Raw genomic sequence first — 25,055 nt, 5'->3', positions numbered from 1 at the left:
GGCAACGGTCGTTCCACGTATTCGAATGGATGATTTGGTGACTGACGCGAGTGAATGAGCGAAACACGCGACCGTGAAAGAACCGTTCCAAGAAGCTCGTATTCATTGATAAGGGGAACCGATTAACCGACCGTTCACTGTTCGCCGAAGGATGCTAATTAGAATATGCAAATTCGGGTACACGTATAATTCCTAGAAATTTCTGCGACTAAAACAATTTTTGCCGAGTCAATGGATGCGATAACGCGACGTACTCGTGGAAATTCCGCGCAATATCTCGACGTGCAAACGATTACGAGTTTGTTTTCACAGCGATAAAGTTGGAAAATCGAATTTAGATTTCCCGGAAAGTTGAAGCGCGTCGAACAACTAGTCCGATGATTTACTGTACCGCTCCTCCCCTTCGAAGTTGACCGGCTGACCTACCGATCTATTTCAAATATCTTCAATTAAAATTTTATATATACTAGAGACGCGTAACCGGAGAATATTCGATATCAACCCGACAGACGTTGCCACTTTTTTCCCCCTTTTTATTAAAATTACGCGACGTTCGACTTGTCGGAACGTTATCGTTGCGTTGTAAATCTCGTCAATCGCAACGAGAAAAGCTGTAAATGATAATCTCCGCCAAGGTTTGAATATTCCAACGAGCCATTAAAGAAACTACGATGGCAAAGTTGGTACTTACGGTAGCGCGTGTGCCAAACTCGTTTCCGTAGCTGTTCTCGCTAGTCTGACCACGCACGTACTTGTACTACTTAAAAGATCGGACGTGCCAAGCGCTGCCCTTTCTACCGCGCCTTCCAAACGTCTAGCTTCTCGTACCGCTTTTGGCAGGACGCGTCTGCTCCGAATCGATCTCTTTCTACTCGATCGCAACGCATTTTCGACCAAAGATTTTACTTCGATCCCGAGACAAATTCCAACGTTTCGAACGCGTCGATTCGCATTGTCGTTACGCGATGAATTCTAGAAAACGCCGGGGAATGCAACTCGAATAAATAGATGGCGAGGCCATTCGATGTAGACAACGGGATCCTTGAACTATAACATTCTAGCACGAATGATACGACTCTCGGCCTTCGATGAATCGCGATTCGTCTAATTGAAAGCGCGGCTAGTCGGCTTCGCCGAACCGAAAGCGAATCGTTGTCGGACGCGGGAACGCGACGCGTGCCGTCCACGTTCCACGAAACCAGACGCGTCGTTGGAACGCTGAATCGCGCTTTTCAAATCCTTGAACTATGACGTTATAACACCGACGTAACTTAAACGATTATTTAGATCGTTGAGATAGCGTGCGGGAGAGGGAGAAGGAAGAGTCGACACAGTTTTTTACATTAGCGTTCTTACTTTTCCAATACGACACACGATAAATTACCGCTGTTCAAACTTTCCACCGCGCTCGTAGCGCGGTATCAATTACGTTTCTTTCGCGGCGAAGCGCTTTACAAATTCCATCGGAAAGATTTCTTCGGTGCTCGTCTGTTACCCCGTTAATCCTATCGCTGTTCGTAGAGCAACCTCTTCCGGATGGACAAGCGCGGGGACGAAGAATTCTTAAAAACAAAATCGGCAAAACCCGCTTCTACATCTGCCCCAACAACGTATTTGTATCGTAGAACGCGAAGCTCGTTTCCTTACGCTGCCCAAGGTTTATAAATCAGGGATGTCGCCCTTGTCAATAGTAAGGTCAACCGGGGCGACTCGGTGTCTCCAGCTTTTGCCAAGTGGTACGAGAAAAGATAGAAGAAGAGAGCCAAGAGGAGGGCACGGAGGATCGAGAGGCGTGGGGGGAGTGGTAGAGAGTTGGACGATCCGGAACACAGCCGAAGTCGACGTATGCGCAGTATATGTACGCATACACGCAAACACGCGATAATATACGCATTCGCTGGCAGGATTCTCTTTCGCCTACGCCACGAGGTCACCAAGCATTCGAGCGCCATTGGTCATCGGCAGAGGGGAAGCGAGAACCCGCGTCCTTCGCCACGCAACGTGCCTTACGTATGTCAGCTTGCCCCTTTTGTCGCTGGAATTTCAACTCTCCACATCTCGCACGATATTCCAGGAAATAAGAAGGTGGAAACGTGGACGAATGCCGGTCGAGGTTGCCACGTTTCGCCTAACTTTCCTCGATCTACGATTCTTCTATTTATGGAAAGGACCTTTGACTTTGTCGGATTCGCAAACCAACGAGTTCGAAAGACACGGGTAGCAGTTGCGCGGAAAATGTTGACAGCCACGCGTCACTCGTGGACGATACCGCCGCTTTCACCCTCGCCTCTTTCCTGAAACGTTCTCCGGCGCCCGATCCGATGAAACTAACCTCGAGGTTCTTTATCCGGTGATAATAAAAACACTGCACGCGATGTCTACGTACGTGTATGCCCGACGCCCATTGTATCCAACGAAACTACGATGGCAATTAGGTTAAACGAACGAAGCGGATCTAACCGTGAGTATTAAACGCACGCGCGCGCGATATCATCGTGGATGTAAAAGGCATCCCTACGGTGGCATAGTCGACCCCAGGGAATATGCGAGCTTTATTATGTACGAAGGACGTGTATGTGCGAACTAGCCTGCTATAGTCGAAACGTGTGCACGCACACTACGCGTTCACCGTTGACCTGGTGCACAAAGAAACTTTCGCGATATCGATCTAGCCGATCACCGGTACAGGGCGGAACCGAAAGCTTCGTGCCGGCTTTCGAATTATTAAATATGTCGTTAGGAGTCGTACGGCTCTCTGTTCTTTCGCGTGTCTAAAAACGTTGGCGATCGCGCAACTCGTGAAAGCGTATTTGCCCATTTACAGGAATCGCTTTGAAAAGTTCGATGAAATTCGAGCGTAATCTCCGTTCGTTTGAAATGCAAAACGAGATCGGATTTTACGGAGCACGGTTCGTTTCGATAGCAGACCGATCCGTTGCCAAAGTTTCCCGGCCGAGCAATCATTTAGTTTCGTGATAGAATCGCCAGCGTAATCGTCGGTGTACTTACGCAGGCCAACGGACTGGTTCCTCCGAACGCGAAACACTCCGCGACCGATCTACGTCGCTGTCACCGACAGCGACTCGCGTAATTACTCTCGCGATACTACGATCGAGATGGAGTTTATTTCCTCCGTCGTTGGATAGTTTCGACGAATAAATCTTCGCTCGACCAAAGCAACTTGCAAAATGGAATCGCGGCGCCTGATAACCAGCAACTTTCTGCGAGCTTCGCGTCAAACGGTCGATCAAAGTGGCGAAAGAGCGAAAGAAGGAAAAAATAGACGCGGGGAAGAGAGAAGAGCGTGCGTTTGAGAGAATAAAACCGTTCGGAAGAAAAACCTGTCGAAGATACACAGGCGAGCTTAATCCCGTTGTAGGCAAACCCCGAGGATAAAAGCCACGTCGTTGGGAGGGAATCGAGATTCTTTTGGGAAGAATAGTCTCGCGTCTGCCGAGAAAATACACGGAAAGGTGGATACCTGGCAGCAAGTAACTATATATCTATCGATCGTTCATTCATACCGCCCTTTCGGCCCCTCCTCGGCCGCTCGAGCGATCCTCTTCCACCCCCGTCGCGCGTCCTCTTCCTTCGTCCATGACTCCTCCAGCGTCGTCGTACTCCCCGTTTTACGGGCGTCAGAGCCAGTCCTACCAACTGCGAATCCAAGCCTGGCCGCTCTCACACGTGCCGCGCACCAACTGCCTTCGCCATTCTTGCCAACCTCCGTGCCAGCTAGCTCGGCCCATCTCACCAAAGCAATCAGCCTCGACAATCGGCCTGATACGAGTCGACGTAACGCTTTCCTAGAAATTTCGACCCAATTTCGCGGCTTTTTACGATCCGAGACGTTGGCGACGAGGGGGCGAGAGAGCGTTCCGCCACAGGGGCTGTCCTCCTTCGCCCTTCCAAAACGTCCGATGCAATTTTTGGATCGTCAGTTAGGCACGAGCTTTCTTCCTCGAGATCGTCGAGACTCTCCTCTTGCCTACATAAGAAATTTTCGCCTCTCTCTCTCTCTCACACACACACACTCTTTGGCAACGACTAGGTTAGCGGAAACAATTCCAACGAGAAACACAAGGAATCGAGAATCTCTCGAGTCCAAGTTCATAAAAATTCACCGCCGACGAAACAATGCGACGACTTACGTGACACGAACGGAAAAGCGATTCGCTTTTTCGCGCTATTCGCCGATATTATCTTGGAAATAGTCACGCTCGAACGTGTCCATTAGATCGATCGAATCGAGATTGGATGCACGGGGGACGCGATTAACCGAACGAACGACAAAACGACCGGCCGGCACGCTTCGAGCCATTATTTAATTGACAGTTACGTAACGCCGGCTTTTACGTGACAAACCAGCCTTACGGATCTCTAATAAATTAACGTCCAGTCGGACACTCGAACCGGGATCTTCGACCTCCTTTCGCAATCCTCGACGCAACCTTTCAGAAAGGATATTACGTTGCCCGTATCTATGCGCTGTACGTTATACGAGCGTGGAAATTTTGATCGCACGCAAATTATCCCGACGGTTGACGGTTTACTCGTTGCTCGGATGCAGCGAGTTTTCACTTTTAGGTATTCCACGAAGCCCAAACATCGTGCGTGTAGTTTTCCAACTTCAATTGCTTCGAGCGCTATCTTCGACATTCTCATCGCCTTAACGACAATTCGTGCGATTCCCCTTCCCCGTCCGTTTCGCCAAATATCAGGGCATGAGTTTCATCTTAGAAAGCGCACTATTTAAAGTCGACGATCGAGTCAAAGATAGAGGCGACACGTCGAAAACAGTTTGGATTCGGGTCGTCGACCTTTATTTTCAGGTATTTTCGATGGAGACGTGTAAAAATTTAAGACAGTCCCAGGAGCCGGTTAGCCCGAGCATTTCAGAGACGAAGCTCGATCGGTCGCGTGGCTACGAACGCTTGCGATTGCTCGACCTTTTAACGAAAACGATAAATCGCTCCGTATAAAATAAATTGCCAAATTACGACCTTTACGTATTCGCAAGTGGCGAGCGCACGAAAGAAAAATGACGCGGTGCAGGATGAACGTCGCTACTCGTTTCTAATTAGTCTCGTTCTCTCGCCGATTATTTAACACGGTCGATTATGCGACGCGGACACCTGCCGTACGTACTCCGTGTTATACGATTTCGTGGGTAAAACGCCGCTAATAAAAGTAGAATTTCCGTTCGACGAAAATCGAAGAACGCTACCGTCTGACCAGAGATTTCCACCGCAACCAAGTATTCTTTGTAGGCAATGGAATTCACGTTGAAAGCCTAATAGTTCGGCAGTTAATTTTCTTGGTCGATCGTGACTCTAAAAGTCGATACACTCGTGTTTACAGATATTTTCTAATAGTAGCACGGGACTCTAGGTATTTCGTTACCGGGAACCGTTGGCCGTTTAAACACGCGTCCTTACGACCTCGTAACATGGCAAAAACTTTGAATCATTTTTCGCCGAATTACGGTAACGTCGCTGCGACCGAGCGTGCAACCAGATTCTGCCTTTAAACGGAACAAATATTACGATACGCGTTGCTTATCTCTCCTTTCGTTGCCTATCCTCGCAGACGCTATTAATTTGAAAATACTTGTTCAACTTTTTTTTTCCAGCGAGTCGCGCAACCGTAACACCGAACAACGTTAAAGCAATTATTCACGGAGAAGTTAGGTTCAAAGGTTCGATCCATTAAGCGACGCATCAGAATTTAATCGATACGATTAAAGGGCAAAAAGAGGACAGCCTGTGCGTAGGCGTGAGCGTAGGTCTGTCGCAGAAACTCGAGGATTCCTCCCTCCTTCGGGAAATACGATCGCTTCTTTGACGGATGCTTAACGAAGCAAGGTAGCAAAGAGAGATAGAGAGAGAGAGAGAAAAAAAGAAGGAGACGAACGACAGACGCAAAAACATTGACGAGGATGAGCGTTCGCGACTTCTGCGTAGCGATCGTGGCGTTCCCTTTAACTGGTCGGCTACGTTGCATTCGTGGACACGAACAGACAGCACTGGCTGATAAGCGACGCGATGAAAGCTCGATAAGAATGGTGGGATAAACGGGGCCAACGCGATACGACAGACAGAGACGGAGAAACGACTCATCGATGTATCGTGACACGTCGTTTGCCGGTAATTTTTTTTTTTTTCTTCCGATCCATCGAACGAGCACCGAATCGATGGACAGAATTTTTCAAAGAATCGGAATAGAATCGATCTCGGACGTTCGTTTCCCTTTGGTTCGAATCTTTCGTACGAACGAACGAACGAACGAACGAACGAGATACTCGAAGGTAGAGGTAAGGTAAGCCGGCGTTCTTGAAATGTTTATACGTCGAACGGATAAGAGCCGATTGAACCCCGCCGTGTTACGCTGTCTCGTAAAGAGGTCAAACGAGAAACAGCACCGCATTCGATGCTTCGAATCGTTGACTCGAGTTCCGAAAACTTGGCGACGTGCAACGGATCTCTCGAGTTGATACGGCGATGGACAAAGCGATTCGTTTCGCGCGGATCGAGCGGAGTGAAGCGTGGAAAAGCTTCTCGACGGAACGCGACGAGTCGGTACACGCTGGTGCGGTAAAACGAACACACCGGTAGTCCGACTCGAACGTGGAGTACGAGCAAACGGCTCCATCCAGAAGGTTTGTCGACGTTGAATAAGATAAATAGAAAGAAAGGAAAACGAACGGTGTCGAAGGTGATGTACCGACAACGACAGATCGTAACGTAAGACGGAAGGATTTGTAATCGCGTAACGACGACGAACGTTGGTCGACAACGTTCGAGCGACAGAGAAGGGAAGAGCGTTGCAGACGACGGAGAATGATTTGGCAACGAAATCGCTAGGGCGAAGAATCGGAATGAGAGCCGTCCCGGTTTCGCTGAACTCACCTCTAGAGGGAGGCAGGGGCTGGTTGCGGCCATGTTCCTACATGCGTTCGAGCCTCTGCCCTGCTGGCGATTCCCTCTTCGTGCTGAGGCACCACTTTAAGAAACCACACTACACTCGACGAAAGGTTTCGTCTGCACGACGAACACAGAGTAGCCCTTGCCAGTAAAAACGAACAGAAAGAAACGGAAACGGAAAAAAATCACCACGTACCACTTTTTCTCTTCGATATCCTTTTTCGTTTCTTCGTTTCTTCGTTTCTTCGTATGGTCGGTGGTCGAACCGTCGACGTACGCGCGTCGTTCCGATCGTTTCTTCTTCCTGTTGACCGCTCGTTCGCGCAAATACGATCGCTCGCAGAGACTCAGAGAAACTGGAGAGAGGGAGAGAGAGAAGAGAAGGGGGGATGTGCCTCTTCCTCTCTCCTAAGCTCTAAACTCCGTGGATCTCGACGACGAGACAAGCGAAACCAACCACTACCTTCCTTTTCTTCTTCCTCGTCTTCCTCCAGCACCTCTCTTCCTCTCCTTCTTCCTCCTCGTCGCCGATGTCGTCGCCTTTCCTCCCTTTCGAGTCTCCCTCCCCTCCTCCCGTGCGACAACACACAAGAACGCACTCTCGATCGGTCTCGCAACGAGGTCGATTCCTTCTTTCTCTCCTCGGCTCCTGCTTCCGTTCTCGATCCCGATCTCGATCCCGGTCCCGATCCCGAACTCGCACCCACACCCGCACCCGCGCTTCTTGCACTCGTACTCGCACTCGCACCTGTTCCTCTTCCACCGCCACTTCCTCCTCCTCCAGCTCCTCCTCCGCCTCCTCGTTCGCGTCCACGTCCTCCTTGGAAGCGGTCGCTGCTTCCGATCCTGCCGTTCCTGTCCTCCTCCTCCTTCTCCTCCTCCTCCTCCTCGTACTTTCTCCTCGTCTGTCGATTCTCGTCCTCGTCCTCGTCCTCGTTCTCGTCCTCGTCTTCGTCACCGCCGCCGTCAACCGCCACTGTACCACGTTCTGGTACGCATAACAAACGCACTCGCGTCCCTCAGCGTCCCCGAGGGCGACCGAGCGGCGACCACGAAAACCCCTTCACCGACACTCGCACACTTTCTCTCCCTCTCCTCGTCGCGCAATCACTCGCCCGTTCTCTTCTTTCCACCGTATTCGATCCGATTCACGCTGCTTCGCGTCCACGCGTCCACCTCCGGGTCCACGTCCACGTTCACGTTCGCGTCCGCGTTCGCGTCGTCTCCGTGTCCTCCTTCCTACGGTCCCTATCCCGATCCCTATCCCGATCCTGATCCCTATCCCTATCCCGATTCCGATCCCGATCCCGATCCCGATCCCGATCCTTCCGCCTGCTGCTGCTCCCCCGCGTTTCCCAACTTACGAAACAAACTACGCTCTCTTCGTATTTTGTGCTCGCGCCCTCTCGTCTCTCGTCCTCGTCCTCGTCGGCGCGCCGCGAGCGCTTTTCAAGGCCCGTGGTCGCGGATCATCGGCGATGCGCGCGATCCCAAAGTCCAACCGAGCCAAAGGGAGGATTCCGAACGAACTTTCCGAGGGAATCGAATGGTCCTTCTCTCTGCTCCTTTCCCCTTTCTCTCTTGTCCGTTTCACTCGGCCGGAAGTTCACGCACTACCTACGTTCCCCGAGCGTCGGAGCTCGTGGCCACAGCGGGACGGTCGCTCGACTACGTTCTCTCGCACTTCCACCACCACCTACACACGCCTTCTCCGTCCCTTTTCGCTATACCTGCCTTCTCTCTCCCGCTCTCTTTCTCCTTCGCTGCCACCACTACCGACCGTTCGCGCCCCCTTTCTCTCGCTCGCTCTCTTCTTCTTCCTCTCCCTCGATATCCTTCCCTCTTGCTTCCCTCTCGGCTACGCGGCTCTTCGTCCTCCTCCGCGAATTCACCCTCTCGCTTCTTCTCTGTTCTCCTCCTTCCTCCTTGCCGCGCTTCGTCCTCCTCTCTTCGACCGATTTTCGCGCCGCTTCTTCGTTGCTCTCTAGCCTCGTGGCCTCGCGAGCTTCTCTCCTCGTCCGCCTCGAAATTCCGCGGTTCAGCGTTTCCGTTCCTCTGTCCGCTACTTTCCACCTCCCTCTCCTCTCTCATTCTCTCATTCTCTCATTCTCTCATTCTCTCTTTCTCTCGCGATTTTTCCCCCTTCCCTATATATCCGTCTCCCTTTCCCTCTCTGTCTTTGGCGCGCGCGCGCTCTCCTCTTTCACTCCCGTCCCTTCCCAGAACCGAGTTGTTACCCTCTCTTTCCAATCGACAAGTTCGCTCTCGTTCGCCACGTTGCTTTATCCTCGTCTCTCCTCGCCTTTCGCCCTCAAGTGGGGAGGAACAGGTGCGTATCGCCATCCACGAGGCACCCTCCGAAACGTTTCATTTGAAATTTCACAGGAATTTTAAAGCACGCGTCGATGTCGTTCTTTCGCGTGCGCGTCTTTCCAGCCAGTTTACATATCGGTTTACTATGTAACCGGCGTTCTTCCACATTGTTTACGTTGTTTTGAATTATGATCGTTGCTCGGTAGATTCCAACGACCTGTCGATACGTAACGAGCATACTTTTTCTATTATTATCTATTTTTCTATTATTATCGACCGTGTCGTAAACTAAGCAGCGTGCAAAGTTTGTAAACTAGTTCTTGCTTATAGTTCCCGCGCAACGTGTTCGACGCTTATTAGTCCATTGGAAACACGTGCCGTTTACGTCACGCGTTACGCTCGAACCGCTTGAATTCGAACGACTCTTCAAAGCCCCGATACGGTTTCTTGTAAGAAAGATGGCCTTTTTGTACGACTTTTTCATTTACCAAGACAGCAAATTTTTGAAATAGCCGCCGACTCAAGCAAGACGGCTAATCGAAGAAGAATGTTCGGTGGTGACTCATTTTCGAAAGCAATGGACGCGTAAGAAAAGACGTTTGGCTGTTCTTGCGATCAGGTGTTAGAACGCACGGCTGGATCGCCGGTGTGCGTAAGAATTCGTGACCGTAAGTGAGCTTTCGCTCTCGTAGGTGTACGTCGAACCGATACTGCCGGCACCGTCAACAGACATGCGCCACTGCGCTTGCAAACGCAGGGAAGGGAGACGAGCTTTCGGGGTGCATGAACGTTCCATGCAATCCCGGCGCCCCGTCCACCCTTTCCGCCTGTCGAATAATTCATAGAAAACCATCTTTGCCAATACCGGTAATCGTGATTCGCATTTGGCGCCTCAAGATCACGAAGCACCGTCCCACAATGATTATTTAACATGCCGTCGGCTACGAGGAAAACATCAGCTGCTTCGACTGGTTCAACGATCCCATAGCGCCAATATCGTTAATTGCCCTTGCGAACGAAACCAGGTAACGAACGGACCGTTGCTAAAAGAAACCTCCTCTCCCGTTTCTCGATCAACCGACTCGTCTCCTTCGCTATACCATTTCCTTCAGAGACTCGTTGGTCGCGTGTAACGCGTTCTACGGGTATATAAGTTTCATGCGAAACAGGTTATATACTCGCGATCACTCGAAATCTCGTATATTCTTTTAGTCGGTTCTGATCGATCAAGGTTCTCGGTGCGCCATATATCGGGTTATCTATCGGATACGAAGTAGCTTCCGGCCGGTGGCCGAAATCGAACCAGATTACCGACGCGGCGCGAGAACGAACGCAATCAACGGCTCATCGATGAATCTCGGAACGCCGTAAAGTCCTTATTTTCCGATAAACGGTCGGTCCATCGTCCACGTAATCTCGGACGGACAGAGTCGACAGGTCTTTAGGCGGAAGAAACAAACGCACGGCTTGGATGCTCGCTGGAGTGCGTGTGCCTCTGTGTGTGCTCGTTTATTTAGGGGGAGAGAAAAAAAAGCAAGAGAAAAGAAAAAGAAAGTCATAGCGTCGCGATGCGATGCGCTCGGATGGCTGCGCCGTTTCGCGCGATTCCACGGTATAAAGGATTCGGCTTTAAATCCGCGAGACTGTATGGAAGCAAGGGTACAGCGGTAGCGGCGGGGAGGGAGAGGAAGCGAGAAAGAGGAAGTAAAAGAGAGACGGGTTCGTAGGAAGGAACGAGGGAGGGTTAGCGGTCGAGGGACAGCGAAGCTGAAGGGTGCAGGGGCAGGCAGAGTTCTGGGTTTCTGGGTTCGCTCCGCTACGAAGTTCGGAAAGGCTGCTCTGTACGACGAATGTGGAACAGTAGGTCAGCGCACTCCGTGACCCCCGCCGCGGCCTACCCCTCTTCGGTGCATACACCCTGATGCGATACGTACGACCCTCCGATTCTCCCGCTGCTTCCCTTCCCTCCCCCGTTTCTCTCTTCCTTTCTTTCTCCCTTCCATCTACTCGACGATTCTCTCCTGCTTGCGCGCGTTCGTTCGCTCTCACCCTCCCTCCCTCTCGCCCTCGCCGATCCTCTCCTCCTCCCGTTTTCCGTTTCCTCCTTCCTTTTGACCGATCGCGTTACCTTACGCTACGTTACTAGCTATGTACGTTCCGTGCGAACGCATAGTGTTGGACCGTTCGCGCGGTACGTTCCACGAGATTAGCGAGTCGTCCTTTTCGATTCCTCGAACGAACCTCGAGAGGATAACCGACTCTCGTAACGCGTCTCAAAGATTCGACCACCGCGACCGATAAGCGGCGCCAGATCGAACCGGAGTTTGTCGTCGTCTCCGTTTCTCGTTCGAATGCAGGTGATCGTCCCGGTTATCGACTTGTACGCCTCTACTACTCCAAGCGTTTTCGGCTCTTGCGCATCGTTCGTCCGACGTTCAATTCCTGGCATTGATCGTTGTTTTATCATCTCGAACGAAAACGTTCGGCGATGTTACGCTAGCAGCGTAACTGCTAACTCGCTGGTCGCTTCGACCGCCAGCGTACGAAACCGTGGATGCTCGTTCGTGCGTACCGTTTTGCAAAATTTGTACGATTTGACCGAGCCAAGTCGAGCCAGTCGACCACGCCGACATGCTCTTCTCTCGCCGCTTTTATTTGGGTCGTTTAGCAAACTATCGTTCGCGATACGCGCGACTTGCTCGCCGACCGAGACGATACTATCCGGTGCACGCGAACGCGATAAAATCAATATGTCTGCTCCTCTCCTCTCTCTTTTGTTCCGCGCGCTTTATTATTTCTCTTTCCTCGTTCCTGGCCGAATTCGCGTCGCGACGCCATCGATTAAACTTGCCCAAGTTCGGCTACCGGTCGGCTGCTAGGTGGGGATCGATGCGCGACAGGTACTAAAAACCACCTGAATCTTTTCTCGTCCTCGCCCCGTCCCATTGCTCGTGGAATTCGAGAATCTCGCCTCGTTTCAACCAACATTTACGCGGACAATCGACCATTTACGCTGCACGATCGGACTGCCATATTTTCGACACTGCGATGCTATCGTTCCTATCGTCTAGCGGTCGTCGAACGCGTATCCGAACGATCGTGTAAAATCCGTTCTGAAAATGAATTATTTAGACTCGGAGCGCGCGTACCGAGTTGATCTACGGTGATGATTGGAAATTCGTGGAATTTGAACCGAAGCGGGTAAAACGCTCGCTAGGATATTCGATCGGATACACAGGCTTCGACTACGCCAGTGAAACGTTCGATCTTTGCTCTCGAGGAAAATGTATAATCCCTTCGAGTACATAGCCAGACGGATCGTCTGCTACTCGGGACGCTCGTAACTTGGTCGTTCGCTGGCAGACCTCGGGCCGATTGCGGTTCCATCGTCGTATCGTCGGTGACGCGGCTCTACCAAGAAAAACGTAGCGCAACGATTCTGCAACGTCGTCGCTAACCTCGAAATAAATCTGTAATATAAAATACGACGCCCGTGGGTTTTCGGTGACGCATCGTAATCGCTTCTGCACTGCCCGCCCACGCAGTTCCGTCGCATGACATTCTCGTTCCAGAGATATTAGAACAGCCCATTAGATTTTCGTGGAAACGCCGTCCTTGCAACGTATTGCTTCTAGGAATACGAAAGACCGATCGTCCATGCCAACTTGCCAGAAATCTCGCGTTTCTTCGTAAAACTAGCGGTTGTTCCAGAACCAACCAACGATCGTTCCTCGTATTTATAATTAACGATTAGCCGATCGAGAAGCACCGCGATTGATTCCACGTTGTTTCACCGATTGATTTTTCCTCCAATAACTTCCATTTTTGATTCGACGAAACGCTGGATATTAAGCCCGATAAATTGGCCATTTATAGGTTTTCCATTCGGATCTGTGACTGAAACCGATTCGACCGACGCTTCGATAGTTTAGAGCAGACGTTGATAAAAATTTGCGTAGAAGCAAATAAAACGACGTTGGTTACTTTTACGTTTCACGAGCGTCCGATCGAAACTCGATCGACCGTCCAAAAGTTTTCAACGCGACAGCCGGTTCTACGTTCTATATACGTGCGAAAATGAAAGCCGACGCGTGGCAGATAGCGCGTCGAAGAAAACTCGTAGCATCTTCCACTGACGGAAAGACATTTAGCGCGCAATCGCTTCGAAGAAACGCTTAATCGAATTTCTCGCGGCTTACGAGCGCGTAAAGTCCAAGCGCCGAAAGAGGCTTAAAACGCCTCTTCTTCTCTTTCTGCCTATTCCCTGTCTTTCCAACGTACGTACGTGGCAAACTTTGCTCGTACAATTTTTACACGCGGCAATTTCTGTGCTCTATTTACTTGGCAGGAAGTCGTGCGCGACTATCTATTTGGGAGCAGATTTTCAGAGTCCATCGGACACGGAGAATCCACGGAGAACAGGTTCCGAAAGGGATAAAATACGATCGGCCGGCTGATTTACACGTTTTCAGCGTACACGTGACGTCAGTCGAACGACGATCGATGTTATCAGTGCCAGTGATATCTGAGGGAAACCGACGGACCGTCGTCGCTCATCGATCTGTTTTTCTGCCGTACGCTAAACGCGATATAAATACGTTCTATTTATAAGCGCAAAAACACTAGCGAAAAACGGACTTTGAACGAGAAGCCAAGAGAGTAACAAATTTCAAACTGCGTCAGACCCTGGATTCGTTCGAAAAATCTCGTTAAAACTGGTTTTCCATCTATTGCGCCGTACAGCGTTCTTCGAAACGTTTAGAAACCGACCCGTCTATGGATAATATCTACCTATCTATCTATATATATATATATATAGAAAAATATAAAAAAATATGCGAATACGATTAAAGCGCAAGGCTCGAGTTACAAGGGAACGAGCGCGCCGAGATAAATTCAGCCTCGATGGTCACGGTATACGGGGTTTATAGGTTATGGGAGGGTCGTGACACGCACTCGACGCGGGCATGGGAGTTTTCATACGCAAAGGCTGCTAACAAGGGGAAACGGCGAAGCGAGCGACGGAGAGGGAGCGACGGGCTGAAATCTGGGTCGCCCTGCACCGCGTGTACCTCGAAAACTCGGTCAAGTTTTCTGCACCTGCAGGTCGAACGCCGGGACATTCGCCACGGTCTTCATCGCCGTACTTTTTCTAGTTGCGATATCGTCTACTACCTCTCTCTCTCTCTCTCTCTCTCTCTCTGCGTCTCTCTTTCTCTCTGCCACACAAAGCAGCGTTGTCGTCTTCGCTCTTCTATCCGCGTCCTCGCTGACACATCAGCTGGAAATCCGCTGCAGAAACCCGCCGAGGAACCGGTCCAACGACACCGATCGCTCGTGATATTATCCCTTCGTTTCAAATTGGAATCACCGCTTTATCGAGCGAAACTCGCGATATTTCTATTGGTAGACATCGTTAGACAGCGTTACGATCTCGTTTCCACGTAATTTTCTTCGTTAAGGAAACGATTTTTCTATCTGTATCGGTGGTGGAACAGCTTAGGCGTATCAAGAGCGTGACGATCGGCAACGAACCCCTTGGACATTCTTTAACCCGGTCCGTGCTATAAAATACGCTCGTCCTCGTTCGGAGTCAGCCACCGGATGCGATGTATCCTACGCGACGGAGAGGAAAGTTGTCGATCTCGCCCGTGATGTCTCGTCGCAAGCCCGTTTGCCGTTCCACGTACGGACATCGCCTCGTAGCATCGAACTTTTTACCACGATCGTCCTCCATTTCCATATTAATTTGCGATTCGTGCTTTTTCGTGCTTTCGAGGGTAGCAGAGGCCGTGGATCGAAACCAAGTTGACCTCGAGAATCTGAAATCGGTCTCGACGCGCAATTCGCGTTCCGAAATAAACGTCGAACGACGCGGTGATAACGATAATGATTTTTAAGGATGAAAGGGGAATCGCGTGCAAACATTTACGCGAATGCGCAGTTCCGACCGGGACGCTAATTAAGTGGCAAATTAATTGGTTCGTCTTGGAGCGCAGCGGTCCGATGTTTACGCGAGTATCGATTGCTAATGGCTGCTTGCCCAGGTTCGAACCTGCTGCCGCTTCCCAACGGACTGCCGGCTAGCCTATAAACACCATAACCCATATTGAATTCCGCTAGCTTGCCATTCCGCGCCGTACGCGTGTACTCGCCTGTTTTTTTTTCGAAAACTACGAAAAATACGCGAAATTCATCGAGCATTTTTCAACAGCTTCTACGGTATCGTGTTTCCGATATTCGCAAGCTATTCGCACATTCGTACTTGGCTATTTTATCAAAATTCTCGAGTAGGAAACATCGAGTTTCCGCAAGTAGGATAAGGACGAACGTTTCGAAGGACTCCGACCCTGCAGTCTTATTACTATTAATTCGAGTAGAATTGATTCTCAGAGCCTTCGATGTAACTGGCCTGCCTGGCCGCGATTTAATTGAATCGTGTCGTCGAAATAAAAGGGAAATTTTCGGAAATTTGTAGCAAATCGATTCCGAGACGATCGAAACTTCATAGCTCATCGTGAAATTTCACGGAAGCAAAGAATCGACTGAAAATTAGCAAAGTGGAATAGGCAGGGGATATTGCGAAAGGGTCGCCCCAAATCGAGATAAAGTTAAGCGGACGGCTCGATTCTCCAATTACGGCTCCGCTAGTACGAAAGTTTCGATCGGATCACGCGTGCTCGTACGGAACAATGAAACGGTTAACTACGCTATCGTCTGCGGGGCAAACGCGGCTTCGATTCGCCATGCAGTTATCCTCGCTGGTTACTTGGAACAATCGAATACACGAGGCGGTGACAACGTTCTACGCTATTTCGAACGAAGGAGCGAGCGGAAAGCTGGAATCGAGTAAAGCGAAACCGAGCCATCGGTAAGTATATCGCGCGATATCGATCTCTGTCAAAAATGATTAGCCCAATTATCTTAATTACCGCGGTCTCTGTGCTCTTTCGTGCTCCAACTCGAACGAACGAGACCGACTAGCCGGCCAGAGACGAAGAAATCGTTTTTTCCTATGCAGCCGTCCGTACACAGTGCATCGGTGAGTATTTTCGCGAAACTGGGATGAAAAGGGACAAAAGCGACGAGCGACGGAGGAAAGCGACGGAGAACGACGGAGAGGGCGAAAGAAATCGATGCCAAGTACGCGTGCACTTTGACAACGTGACTACGGGGATGCATTCGATGCACCATTACGTCCGTTCCTGTCCTTTCTTTTTCTTTCCCTCTTTCCTTTCTCCGCTAAACAAAGCAAATCTCGGCGTAGAATTTCGCAACTCCTCGACGCCAGGTGGAAACGAAAGCATATGTTTGCACGTATATCGACTTACTTTCTTTCCTGATCACCAAAATAACCCGAAGCTAGGTAAACACGGCGATTAACGAACCACCGTGTAAACCGAAGTAACTTGATTCCATCGAGACCCGCCTTTGTTATTTCTCATTCGGTTTATACCTGGCACGTAGCAAATTTTCCTTCCAATCGCAAATATCGAATATCGAATGACCATCTATCGTGCGAACTATTTCAAACGAAGGTATTTTCGTGGAAGCTCGCGTTACTCGTCGGTACAACATATATATATATATATAGGCATAGACTTTTCGCAACAATATCGTTTCGATATCGTTTCGCGAGGTTGGTCGCGTTCGCGCGGCCTACCACCGCGGTTCATCGCCTTCGTCCTTTCCACTATTCTATTTCGTCCCGAGAAGACGATAAACGCGACGTCGCGAGCGCGCCACGTCGTCGTGTCTCCGATGTGCTGGTAGACCTTTATTCGTTGATGGGATCGCGAAACGCTGTCGAGACTGGGAAAGCGAGCGGCAGAGAAGAGGGGGTGGTGGCGTAGCAGGCCGTTAGAAGGGATGGGTAGAGGGAGAAGGGCGAACGGGTGGAATAGATGGAAGAGGAGCCGTAGGTGGCGGTCTCGGTGTTGGCAGGGGTTGGAGAAAATGTGGGACGTCGAACTCTCCTGGACTACCTCTACCCAGCCATCCCCTTTCTCCTCTGACGAGCGCGCTCGCTACATCCACCCTTCGCTCGCAAACAGCTCTTTTCGCCTCGTTCAATCCGTTCTATAGCCAGCGACGGTCGCGTAGGACGCCAACGACGACGATACAACGCCGGTATTATCAATACCATCGGTATTATCGTTTCCGAGATATTACTCTTGCTTATTGCTCTTAGCGTATTGCTTCGCGGTGTTAATTCAAGTAAAGTCTATCTGAGTAAGTCCAATTAGAAAAGTCATCGGTCGCTGTTTCGGCCACGTTCTCCTCGCTGGTTGATCTCGAAACGACCGTGAGTAAGAATCAGCCCGTGCCGGGAATACAGCGATACGGTTCGGAAAGAAGAGATAGCGAAGAACGAAACGAGATACGTCTATCACGTTGGCAACGTTCGTCAAATTTGCGATCGTGAACTTGCGCGACGACTTTCTCCGCTTCGGTCGTTAACAGCTATACGCCCCGAAATGGCGATAATTAAAATTATATCTCTGCCTTATTGCTTCTCGCCGTTGGCGACGAACGAAATTAACCGAGCGATAACATCGGAAACCGCCAATGAAAGCCGAGATCGACGACAAAGTGGAACGACTTAATTACGAAACTGTCGTTAACGAAAATCCAGATTGCCGTTTTAGCCAGTGTGAGAAACGATTCTTCTCGCGAGACGTAAGAACGACCCTCGAACGTATTTAATTTCTTATCCATACGCTGCACGATTTCTATTCGTATCGTATTTTCTTGCCGATAACTCTATGAAAGAAGCGTTTCTATCGTTCCTTTATTCGCTTTCGTGCACGCCATTACTTTCCTCGATATGCCGGTCTACAGGTGCGTAGGAGTCGCGTAACCTGATGATTTTCCGTCGTTACGACGAAAATTATACCGGGAAAACTGGATTAGCCAGAGACCGATAAAAAATTTACTCGCCCTTCCCCCTCCGCCGTTAGATCGATAGCTCATTCCTACGTTGCTTAACTCGAAAATAGATTTCTCTTTAAAACACGTCGTTCGAATTTCTACCAAGCTGATCTTTTAATCCACGCATTCATCGTCCTTATTTCTCGATTCCGTCAGCAACGCGGATTGCATTCCGTACTTTGGATAATATCCAAAGTATCCCGTCAAATACTTCCAAGAAAGAGAAATAATATTTCGAGGAAGCGCCTCGATCAAGAACAAATTATCAGAGTCGAAGAAACCTTGGCCTGAAATTTTCCGTCTCCTTACGTAATTTATTCTTCGAACCAGAGCTCGAATTTGGTTCTTCGTTTTCGACGAGAGGTCGAGTTCATCCTCGCGTGAAAGGTCGTAGCTTGCGATGGACAAAAGTACGGCTTTCCATAGGTTTCCTTCGAACATGGACTGTACAAAGTTCGTCGACGCGTAACAACAACGACGATGACATCGACGACAAGAGTTACTCTCGACGGCGCCCGCGTGTCCGACTGTTTTCACCCTATTCCACTAGACAAAACCGATATCGCTTGGATCGAGGTAAAGCGATCGACGAACCTTGGAAGAAAAACGGACGAAACGTTCTTCTTATCCTCCCGATGAATGTACAAATTTCCTTAACACGGGGCAACTTGTTTACGACTTTGTATCGGAGCGAAAAACCGCAATACACGGCGAGCACGATCATTTCGAAGCAAAGAAAGTACGGCGCAATACGCTCGACGTGAAATTTGTACGGAAGCTACGCTGCCTCGTTTATCGGCTGCGACTCTATATTCGAGCTCAAAGGGTTAATTCGAACCTATTAATCGCGACCGTGCTATTTATAGCGCGGCGCAGCTTCGACCTTCGAGCGCGTACTCACGCACGCGACACGAGTCGCGTAAAGCGATGCCTGCGTTATCGAGTCCTTTTAGTTTCGTCTCTTGGAAAAATAAGATTTTCCACTTTCGTTGAAAGGCTCGGTCGACGAGACCGAAAGCTCTTTCGGCAGTCGCGTTCTGTCGCGACGAAATTTCCTGTTATTCCGGTATCGGAGCTTTCCCTCTTGTCGAAGGGGTGTGAATTTCCATCGATGAGGAGGTTGAGGGGCGGGAAGGACGCGAGCCGAATGACGAAAACAACGTAACCGTAGGTTCGGTGGGTATCGCGGAGGCGTGGAGAGACGAAAAGAGGTAAAGCAGAGGCGAAACGAGACAACCTCCGTCGAATTGCGGTTAATCAGAGGCAGGGCTGGACCGGGAGAATTTTAATCGAATCATTCGATCGGTCTGTCAAAGCGTACAGGTGACGTCACTGGGTCGGTCGCCAATCGAGATCGGCCGAGGGCGTTGCATGTAACACGGCCGATCGCGCAGCCTGGCTAAAATCGTCCACGACAAAAACGCGCTCCGTTAATTCCATATCTATCCATCGATCGATCCGACGTTGATCGTTTCACGCCTTCTCCGTCGTTCACAGGCTTTGGATCGAGTCGCCACGGCCGACGTAGGCACACGAAGGGATACTCGAAGATGCTCCACCGATCAAGAGCGAAGCTGGCCTTCGCGTCCACCTTCCGATAACCCGAGTAACGTCTTCGTTCTCTTACGATCGTCTTAAATCGTGAAAATCGACCTACAGCCAACGTAGCCCGGCGACGAGCGTCGAGCAACGTCGAGAAAAAGTAGAACGCATTCTATGACCTGCATTCGCGACGACTTCGTTGCTGGGCACAACGAAAGAAAAACGGTGCGTTGCACCGAGAGAGCACGATCGGGGCTTCGTAAGTCAAGTCATCTGAACCCCGTTAGCTTCGTCATCTATTGGTCTTCTAACGTAAGGGCTGCTCTGCATCGAAGCAAAGTCAAACGGATTTACGTCTCCTTATACCGAGAACAGAAGCATAAGGTTTCCGCGTCGTACCATCTCTTTCGCTTTCGATCGGTCATTCGCAAATTAATCCGTTTCTCTCGCGTTAACGTACTTATCGGTACACGTGATGCTTACACGTCCTCGCAAAACTCTCTTTGTCGTCTCGCTGCTTTCGCGTACGCCGAGTCACCGATTCCACATCTCGCGAAGAACGTCGTCCTAATACCGCAAAACCAACTACCTCCACGTAGCTGTGAACGATAATCAGATGTTTTCTTGCTGGTTGTCTGGCTCTCGTGCACTCCAATTAATCGCGAATCGCTGATCGTTCTAGAATAACCACGAATATCTGATACGATGAAATTCGAATCGAAATACTTCCGTTATTCGTATATCATTGTCAATCGATAATTTTACCGACTCGTTCGTTATTCGGTGGACATCGTAACGAGTCAACCGCGTATCTTTCGAGCTCGCGTTTCTCCCTCAGATTTATGGGTCTGGAGCAACGTTTGAGAGAGCATCGTTTTATTTTTCGAAATAAAATCCGGCCGAGTAGCCGGACACCCGTTACGGTTTCACCGTCTTATGAGAAAATATCATTCCCAGAAGAGGTTGCGCCAACCTATCCCTGCCACCGAAACCAGCAACCTCGGTTCTCGAGTTTACCGACCTCGCCACGTTGCGCTTGTTTTCGTCGCAACCACGAAAATCTTTGAACGTTCGAGCAAAGCGATAAGGTGCTCCGATTTCTCTACGAATATCGGTTAAACATCGAGAAGTCAGCGTCGAGTATGTCGGAGCAGCTTTTGTCCTATCCGTCTCCTTGGTCTTTCCGTTTCGACGCTTATTTTTTCCGATTCGACGATTATTCGGAGAACATCTTATTACTATTTTAGATACGGTAAATAAGTGCGACGAACGGTAAGACACTCGCTACGATCTTTCTAGGATTTTATCGTACGAGCTGGCAACGGTTGCTATCACCTTCGTTTATTTGGCGAATTCTGTTTCCACTATTTCTGTTCGATTCGTTCGAACCGGTGATAGAATCGAAACTCGGTGAAAGTTGAAGAAACATAGTTGCTAGACTCGCATAACCGTCGCAGATCTGTGTCGTCGACCAACCCTCTCCGCGGTGCGTTCACCACCGATCAGACCTTACACATCCTATGCTCGTCACTTTCTCTGCTCGCCTGTCTCCGGTTCTCGCCCCTTTTTCCTACCCCTACTTCTTCTTGCTACGTCCGTTTTCTCCGAACAAGCAGGAAGAAAGTCGAAGGAACGCGTTCGTAGACAGAAAGGAAGAGGGTCGATGAAACGGACACTGTGACAACGCGATCGAGATAGAAAATATATAGAGCGACGAAGATAGACGGTAACCGAAGGAGGAAAGGAGACGACCGAGCAAAGATACAGAGCGGTGCGCGAGAAACGAAGGAAGGCTACGATGGCGAAAGAGGGTCGAAAGACGTCGAACGACTGTAAGGAGAAAGCGGGAGAAAAACACGTGGAGATGGGTTAAAACGAGAGAAGAGGGAAAAACTAGAGACGGAGAGAGCCGGACGGCGGTGTGGAAAGGGAGAATGGCATCGTGCGAGACAGAGACGGCCACGCAGGGAACGGGGCTGGGAGGGGTAAAGAGAGCGAGAAGGAAAACGAAGGAAAGAGAAAGAGAGGTGGCACGCGCAATGCGGGTATTGATTCACGGCGGCAGCAGGCAACCAGCCTGAAACACACGACCGAGTCGACTCGACTTCGCGACTCTGAGACCCCGACTCGATTCACCCCACAGTAACACATCGGCAACCATAGAAGGAGAGAGACCGAGACACGATTTGGCTGCACGCTTTCCTACCGATCGCGTACAAAGCGACGGTCGTATGTCGGACGTCCCCGAATCTATTTGTGGTTCCACAGAGAACCGACCAGCCCTATTCTTCGCCAAGCCCAACGCATCGATAAACCGACCATGTAACCAGAAATCCCTAAGAGGTTGCAAAGCACACTGCCCCCTCCGAGTCAAAGTCTCGTATCGAACGGTGATCGGCCAAGAATGCACGGATTCGATCGCGACCTATTTACTTCTATGAAATATCTTGCCTCGTGTTCCCTCGTTCATTTCGTTATTGCAAGTTCGTTTTAACACGTTCGAACGATACGTCGGTGAAACACACGACGTTAACAGGTTTATCAGTTTCGCTTTGTTGGACGACGCTAATTTCGCAGGGGTTTGATTTGGTTGGGAAACTCTGCGCGATTGTAGTCTCACTCGGTATCACCGATAATTCGAGAAACCCGTCTTTGCGAGATCAACGATGGTGTGTGCGCCAGCATCGTTTCGCTCGTTAACCAATGGCAACCAAGATAACGTCGATTCGAAAAACCGAATATGGATAAGGATAAAATCGAGGAGGAATGAAATCGTGAAATCGATATTAGTGACCGTTTTAATAGCAAAGGTCGAGAACCTTGACGACGATTTTGTTCGCGACAGCGCAGATCTACTCGCGCGTAACTTCTCTCTGCGCGTAGATTCTCATTATTTACACACGTCGTTATCGTAGAGTTCATTACGAAAAAAAAAATCTATAAGAAATTCAGAATACGGAGAAAAATTCGGTAGTCTGATTCATCGAACGATTGTTTTAAAAATAACTACGTTAATGCGTAGAGGAATCGTAATTAAATTTAATGGAACGGACAACATCAGTCTGTGCTAAAAATAATAAGTAATAGCCAAAAGGATCGAAGGCTGATCGATAACGTAAAAAGCGCCGGGAGTACAGACACCTCGTCACGTTAGACCTTAATTCAGCCGCAGTAGTGCATACTCTAATGTGGTCAGCCGCAACCTATGCCTGTCGCCATCTTGTACCGCGTGAAACGCTTTCGTGGCAATGAATCGATCACAATACGCCGATTACGCGTCGTTGTAAAGACGTCGCATAGACCGAGAACGACAGTGCGATAAAATTTACGGAGACCACAGACCCTTCGTGTTACTGTCAGTGGTATAAGCAACCTACGATCGGACGACTCGCAAATTCTGTTATACCTCCTACCGATTACACTCCGCCATAAACACTACCCTACGAATACCGTTCACGATAGCTGATAACCTGATACTACTCGTTGATAAGTTCGATACCAGGGTAACTACTATCTCTCTAGTCCGCTATCAGCGGTATCCCGCATCATTGACTAAATACAGGATAGGCCGAACGTTATACGGGGCTTCGTGTTTCACGTTCTGAAATACCGACCTGGAAAAACATCGGAGCGTTTCTTACGCCCCCTACGATTTGCCACGACGAATATAGGAATTATCCGATCCGATCCGATAAGAACATCGAGAGGGCTGTTGTATTATCGACCAGTTTAACATCCTGTTCCAGCCTTCCCGGTAAGTAGATACCGACGGTAGGGCTCGAACTACCTTACCATCTTACCCTGCCATCCTGTCCGGCTTATTACGTAAGAAGAGAGACGGTTCGCGAGGAAACGTATCAAGCGAATGAAACTCACATGATATCGCCGAGTTTAATACGAGTCTGCACAAGAGCGCAACTCTTGTGATCACTGGTGGTAACAGCCCCGCGCCTTCTGGCAGCGTATCTCTGCACATCCGGTGGTATAGCAGCATCGTTGGAATTTCCAGAGGCCCCTGGTCCACCATATCCAACGAGGCCCGCACCTCCACGCACCAGCGGGCTACTGCCACGCCGACGCGTAGACATGTGCCGGCCTCCCACGCCACCCAACATCCTAAAAAGAAAAAAAAACACCATTATTTTTTAATAAAAGTCTCCGACTCGTTTTGTAACGTTTACGAATCTTTACAAATCCTTGTACGGTACCGTTTCGAAAATTACGAAGCGACGATGCTTTTAACACGAATGAAAAAAGAGAGACGGAGGCGAACAGAGAGGAAAAGTTGCATGAATATTCAAAGACTCCGTCAATGCGAAATTAGCACATCCGATGAGACGACAGACTGTACGAGGATCGAGAAGATTAGGAAGAAACTCGGTAAAACCGTTTCTCCTTAATTGGGTTAGGTTGACTAGCCTAATCTCAAAGTATCAAGAGTACGTCAAGTCACGCGATCTACCGCTTGTACTCGCGCGTTTGCCTAACTTCCTCGCATACCGGCGACCATCGATAGGCTTTCCCTTTTTCAATTTCGTTTCTACCGTGCCTCTACGCGGGTTCCGATATAGGGGAGTTATATACCGAATCCGATCGCCAGTTTTTATACGCTTCTAACGCCAATTTTATACAATCGCCGATATCAGCTTATCTTCGTTCCATGGAAAAATTTGATAACGTTGCTCGTTGTCCGGTCGCCTGGCTTCAACGCGAAGAAACACGCACGTCAGACAGCCAGCTCGTTTCATTTAATTTAATCGTAACCATGTTTATCATCGACGAGCCACGATGGAATACTCCAATATCTCGCCGTTGAAATCAATTTAACTAACGGTGAATTCGTGTATGAAATATTCGTTCAATTACAACTGTCCTCAGAATATTGGTTTTCACGTTTCCTCGAACACTCGATTCTCCCTATCTTTGGCTCTTCTATTCTCTCGTTCTCTCAACCAAGATTCTAGAACCCACTTAAAAAAAAACTAAAATAGCATATTAACGACAAATACAGACGTCGTTGTATATTAAAACAGTCGACCCTCGCGTATGGCGGGCACAAAGACAATTAATTTTTTCCTAGCAATCGCGATAACGTACTTGTAAACGATGGCGAGCGAAAGAAATAGTCGTCGCGGCCAACCGACTTATCTCCTTCCCATAATTTTGTCGCTTGGTGCTAGTCGCTATCGAAAGTGACTAGGCTCCGTATATAGTCAGACAACGGCCTACCATGTGGTTAAAACTTCTTCGTTGTTCCGTCTATGCGGTTCTCAAAGTTGGCGAACGTTTCAACGGAAGAAATATTTCGAGATGTTATCTCCTTCCTTTAGGAATACGATGTTTAGA

At 49.5% G+C, this 25,055-nt stretch overlaps 1 protein-coding gene across 22 annotated transcripts in view; it reads right to left on the bottom strand.

The window, feature by feature from the left end:
• LOC100647135 (voltage-dependent calcium channel type A subunit alpha-1) overlaps positions 1–25,055 on the bottom strand; it is a 99,372-nt gene that overhangs the window by 49,827 nt on the left and 24,490 nt on the right. For 19 of the 22 annotated variants that reach the window (XR_007223542.1, XM_048404654.1, XM_048404655.1 and 16 more), the window contains exon 2: positions 23,586–23,825. Coding sequence is in view for 18 of the 22 variants with exons in the window: in XM_048404654.1 (XP_048260611.1) it covers positions 23,586–23,824 (239 nt within the window). In the remaining 4 variants the exon portion in view is untranslated. Of the gene's footprint in view, positions 1–3,524; positions 3,934–6,908; positions 7,041–7,119; positions 8,980–23,585; positions 23,826–25,055 lie in introns of those variants that run through there. The other 3 variants (XM_048404662.1, XM_048404663.1, XM_048404668.1) reach the window with 3 other exon arrangements.

Source organism: Bombus terrestris, chromosome 3, assembly GCF_910591885.1.
Source record: "Bombus terrestris chromosome 3, iyBomTerr1.2, whole genome shotgun sequence".
NCBI lineage: Eukaryota > Metazoa > Arthropoda > Insecta > Hymenoptera > Apidae > Bombus > Bombus terrestris.
The sequence above is the reverse complement of the archived record's forward strand: the minus strand, read 5'-3'. Positions and strand labels throughout refer to the sequence as shown.